Source organism: Meles meles, chromosome X (assembly GCF_922984935.1).
Source record: "Meles meles chromosome X, mMelMel3.1 paternal haplotype, whole genome shotgun sequence".
Lineage (NCBI taxonomy): Eukaryota > Metazoa > Chordata > Mammalia > Carnivora > Mustelidae > Meles > Meles meles.
Genome location: NC_060087.1, coordinates 12,639,418 through 12,644,930, shown reverse-complemented (window position 1 = coordinate 12,644,930; position 5,513 = coordinate 12,639,418). Strand labels below are relative to the sequence as shown.

Below are 5,513 nucleotides of genomic sequence, written 5' to 3'. Positions count from 1 at the left end.
CTACTTTTATGTAGAATCACCGCCCTCCTTCTGCCTTCCGTTTACTGTCCTTCAGGATTAAGAGTGTTCTCACCCTGTTCCTTATCTGATAGCTTCTCTTGGACTCTAAAATGTGACTGGCAGGGGCTGGGTCTCTTTGTGTACACAACCAAGAACTAGCGTGAAGCGTTCCAAAGAGCAGATGCTCCATTCGTGTCTGGTGAACAGAAGAGAGGGGGAACAAGAGTTCTAATTCATGACAATTTATTTTCTCCCACATTCTTGAAAAGTCGATTTCTTTTAATTCTACCAAAAGAAAGAGCAAAAGAAATAAGAAAAACCAAGAATTAACCACTTTTTACTTTTTTTTTTTCCCCACGATCTTGTTATCTCCACATTCTCACTGTGCGGTTCTCTTACATTTTAATGAAAATCCCTTTTCCGGTGCTATGTTTTTCTTGTACTGGATCACAGTAAGAGATGCAAGGATTTTCCATTTGTTTTACAAAATACAGAAGCATTACTCTCCAATTTGATAACCAGCAATAAACATGTGAGCCATGTATTTCATAAACTTAGATTCTGAATTTAAATAAACCTTTTTAAAAAGAACACATTGGAAAGAGAAAAAAAGAGGTAAACCTGTACGTTATTTATGAATAACAAGAACACAAAAAAATATATATATTCTGCTCCCCTCTGGCTCCACCTGACTCCCCACTACATTAGGAGGTTGGCAGCCCTTGCCAAGGGCAAGGTGAAGGCCTTGTCTTTGACTTCACTGAGGCTGAAGGGGGCTGCTGGATGTGGCCTTGGAGCAGGCGCTGGCTGGGGCATCTGTGGCAGCCTTGGCTGCCAGGCTGGCCTGGGCTCGTTCTTCCTCATCTCTCAACGCTTCTTCATACCGGCTGTGGAAGGCACTGGGGACAGTATCACTGATTTTGGCCAAAAACTCCAGGACTTTCATCTTGCTGGTTTCCGCGTGGGCTCTTGAACCCCACAGGAACTCATAGCGAGGAGGATCGCTGTCGGGCACCTGGCGGTACTCCAGGTACTTTTCCTGCACCAGATCTTCGGTGATGAGCTTCCTGGGCTCCCCAAAGATGAGGTGTCTCCTCCCAGCATAGATCCCCAACACATTCAGGAATTCCCACAACTCCTCCTCCTTGGCGCAGTTGCCATTCATGAAGATCACACCCAAGAGAGGCATCAGGAGCCCATTCTTGGGAAAGCCCGCGCCGTCACTCAGACGCCCTTCAGTGGGAAGGCCCACTTTGCTAACAAAGGCGTAAGAGTGACTGCCGGGGTCAACTTCCTTCAGCTCAAGGCCAAAGACCAGCTCCAGGCGCTCAGCGGTTTTCCTGAGGATCTCAGGGAATTCCTCCTCGTACTGTTTGTTGATAACCTTCAGCATTTCTGCCTCTGTAATGGGTTCCTTCACTTTATACTTGTACAGCAGAAAATGCACCAGCGTGCCTGCCTTCTCGGCCAGAGCATCTCTGTGAGAGCTCCCAGGGGAAGGCAGGAACTGGGGGGAGCCTGGACTTTCCTCCCCTGGGCTCTTGGCACTTTCGTTGGAACTTGAGCCTGAAATGTTTGCATCAGGACTGCCGGTGGATCGGGCCCTCTGAGACTTTTGGGGAGGGCCTGTTGCGGGGGAGCTCAGGGGCGCACCCTCGCAAACAGGCAGGGGGGGTGAGCGCGACTCTTCTTCCACTGCTGCAGTGGCCTGAGCTCCCCCGAGACCCTGGCTCTCACCTCGGGCCTGCCGGCGTTTCTCACGGGCACGGAGCCTGCTCTTCTGACCTCGAGGCATGACTGCGGTTAGGAACAGCAGGCAGGAGTGTGACAGGAAGGCACCTGGTGTGGGCACCTGGAGGAGGAGGATAAAAGGGTGAGAGTCCCTTCAGCAGGGAGATGTCTTTGTGGCTTTAAATTTGCCCCACTGGAGGTGTCCTTCAGGGTGCTGCCGTAGGACCCCACGGGGCTTCTGTTCTGTCTGTCAGTCGGTCTCCTGAGGACCTGGTGGAGGAAGTCAGAGCCTGTCTCAGGCTGCAGTCGGCCAGCGCCGGCTGGGACGAAGACCGTCGCTTCTCTGTTCCTCTCTGATCCAGCTCCACTGCCCCGCACGCGTCACCTCGCCCTAACAGCTCTGCGCATGGCTTTCCCGGTTGGCGCCACGGGAAGACTTTCTGCGGCCTCTCTGTTCTGGAGTGGTTTCTCCCGTTGCTCACAGTGGATTTTTACCTTCCTTCCCAACAGGGCCTGGGACTCCTCTCTCTGCTAAACTGGGGCAACCAGTCCTTAAACCAAGGCTCTCATTTATTGAAGCCCTGCAACCTGAAGTCAGGAGGCACCTGAATCCGTCAGCTCTGCCCTGGGCCTCCCAGGGGTGAGGCTTGGTGCATCCCTCTCCACTGGGGGCTTGACTAGTCCCCATTCCCTCCCTCAGTATCCTCACCTGGACACCTGACCAGTCCTGGGGCTCCCCCTTCAGTGGACCTGAGCCTATGCGTTTCACCCAAGGTCTTTGCTTAAATGGGACCTCAGAGTTGGAAGTTCAGGGTGAATTACATCCCGCCAATGCTGCTTGGGTCCTACAAAGGATGAGAAGAGGATGGAGACTCTTTGGGATCCCACAGCTCTCCATTGCGTCACTAGCTCAGTCCTCACCCAGAATTCTGACCTTGGCTCAGGGTTCGACTTCTGAATCCCCATTCTACTGAACTGAGTCAACCAGGCACAGATCAAGGTCTTCTCTTCTCTGAGTCACTGGAGAGGAAGTTGGGTCACGCCACATCTGGATACACCTGCCTTGAGCCTCCTGGAGCTGAAAGCATGGGTTGCTTTGTGGTCTGCCCCCTTTTTTGGGGGGAGGTCCTCTCATTAGCACTCAGGGTCCTCAATCTGGAATCCTACTAGGGTGTTGGTGTCCTCCTGCTGAACTGGGGCCACGTAGACGAGGCCTTCCTCTCCCTGGGACATTTCAAGCAGGTCAGCCCCCACTCCCGGCTCTGCTGGGACCTTTCAGAGCTGGGGGGGCAAGGGCACTGGGTGGTTGTGTCAGTACGTATTCAGGATCTCCACCTTCATACCTGACCAGTCCTGGAAGTCCACCATCCACTTACTAGAGTTCATGCCCTTCAGAACAGGGTCCTCCCCTTCTGAGTTCCCAAATGTAGAAGTCAGGGCAAGCCTCGGTATATCCAAGGCTGTATGGGGCCTCCGAGGGCTGACAGCAGGGGCAGGACTGTTTGGGACCCCGCTGATGTAGCAAAACCTGGGACTCCTCCTAGGTCTGGGTCTCTCAGCCTCACACTCAAGTCCTCACCACCCTCCGCCGCTAGACCGGAAGCACGGTCACACTGCTTAGTCCGCACTCTAGTGGCGGACGGCCCCTCCCCTCTTATGAGGGAAAGGTCCCCTCATTAGCACTTAAGGTCCTACCAGGACTTCAGTTAGGGCCCATGATTCTCCCTGTAGCAGAACTGTTGCCACCCCCACTTTGGCCTAGGCCCTCCCCTCCGTGGTGCACCCCACAGAAAAGCCAGATAATTTTGCCGAGGCTCCCCGTGCTAAGGCTAGCGCGGGACTTCGTGGGGCTTCATTGGTGCTGGGCAGAGTGGTTCCTTCAGTCCACATTCAATGCCCTTACCTTGATACCTGAGCAGACCTGAAATCTCCCTCTCGCCAACTCGAGGTCGCGTGTGTCAGGCTAACTTCCTCACCTTCCAGAACTTTCAAAGCGGAAGTCAGAGTAAGCCACATCCGGCCAAGCCCCCTAGGGGTCTCTGAGGGCTATCAGCAGGGGCGGTACTATGGCAACTGGGTGATATCAATCCGAGCTGGGGACTCCTTCCTCTACCCACTTGAGTCCACCAATCTCACACAGTCCCCGAGTCCCTAGAAGAGAAGGTCGGAGTGCACCACAACTGACTACCATTGCTACAGACTCCCAGACCTGGCAGCAGGCGTGGGACTCTGGGCACCCCCCACCTGTTTTGGGTAGAGGTCCTCTCTTTAGTATTCAGGGTCCTCACCTGAATTCCAATAAGGGCTAGAACTCTCCCTTGTCATACCTGTTACCACTGCCTTTCTACCAAGGCCTCTGGACAGGAACGAGGAGCTCCTGGGCTGAGTGAGTGCTCAGCTTCCTACTACAAAGAACAGGGCGCGGTGAATGTGTGACCCTCTCCGCTGGCGGGAATTCTCTCATATCACTAGGTCCTCACGCTGGCTCTTGTTAGTTCTTGGGTTTCCTCCCTCTGTAGGATTGGGGCCCAGTCCCACTAGATTAAGGTCTTCCTCTTTCTGAGGCCCTGCAGAAGGAAATGAGAGGCTTCTTCGGCTTGACAACTCTGCCTCAACCTGGGCCTCGCAGGTTGTGGGTTGGGGGTGGGGGTAGGCTCTGTGGTGTCTCCTCCGTTAGAGTGGGGATAATTCCCTCATTGCTCCCTAAATTTCAGCGCCTTGACACCTGGCTAATCCTGGGACTTCACTCTCAGGAAACGTGGGGCTGTCCCCCTTAGATCAAGACCCTTATCTCCTGGGGGGCACCTGGGTGGCTCAGTGGGTTAAAACCTCTGCCTTCGGCTTGGGTCATGATCCCAAGGGATCCCAAGGGATGGAGCCCCGCATCAGACTCTCTGCTCAGCGGGGAGCCTGCTTCCTCCTCTCTCTCTGCCTGCCTCTCTGCCTACTTGTGATCTCTGTCTGTCAAATAAATAAAAAAACAAAACAAAAACAAACAAACAAAAAAACACCCTTTTCTCCTGGGACTACAGAGTTAGAAGTTGGGGTTAGCCAGATCCGGACTTCCCATGGCGGACAGCCAGGGCAGAAGTCCACGGGATCCCCCTCTTCTAGCTGGGTCCTCCCCTTGAAGCCTATCCGAGGCTCACACTCCCGCCTCTGCTGACCTGAGGTTGCCCTCCTTAGACCAAAGGTCTGGTGTTCCTGACAGTGCTGTGAGGTAGCAGGAGACTTAACTGCACACACCTGCCTGGGACCCTATAGGTCTCTAAGCTGCCACACGCCAGTCTCTATGCGTTGTCTTATATTCTGGAATGTTAGTCTCCCCAAGTCCGCCTACATAGGGATCCTCATTTCAGCGCCTGTCTCCTTGATTAAAGGCTTCCTGGGAAATGCCACATCCTTTCAAACTCCTGAGCAGTTTCCCAGCTGTAAATTTTGCAGAAAATAGTTCCTTGCCCCAGAGTTATGAGACCTGAAGAAGCTATAGCTTAAGACAAGAGGCCTCGGGCAGGTGATGTGCTCTCACCAACCAGAGAACTTCGGTTGTGACTTTGGCTCTCTTAACTTTCTACAGGGAAGGGGCAGAGCCTCGGGATTTTTGAGCCCCTGTTCTTTAGATGTGCTGGGACAGTGCATACGTACATGATCACGTGATTGCCAGATATTCTCTCTTTTTTCTTTATTCACACTCTTCATTTATTTTAGAATTCTTTACTGCTCTGGTAGTGCGCGCCAATGCAACAGTTTGTACACAGCCTTTTCTTCTCGTTGCCTGAAAT

The 5,513-nt window shown here is 53.1% G+C and overlaps 1 protein-coding gene across 1 annotated transcript; it reads right to left on the bottom strand.

The window, feature by feature from the left end:
- Positions 1-757: 757 nt before the first annotated feature.
- MAGEB17 (MAGE family member B17) lies at positions 758-1,816 on the bottom strand. The gene has a single exon (XM_045995971.1). It carries the CDS (start codon positions 1,793-1,795, stop codon positions 758-760), a length of 1,038 nt encoding a protein of 345 aa, XP_045851927.1. The 5' UTR covers positions 1,796-1,816.
- Positions 1,817-5,513: the final 3,697 nt, after the last annotated feature.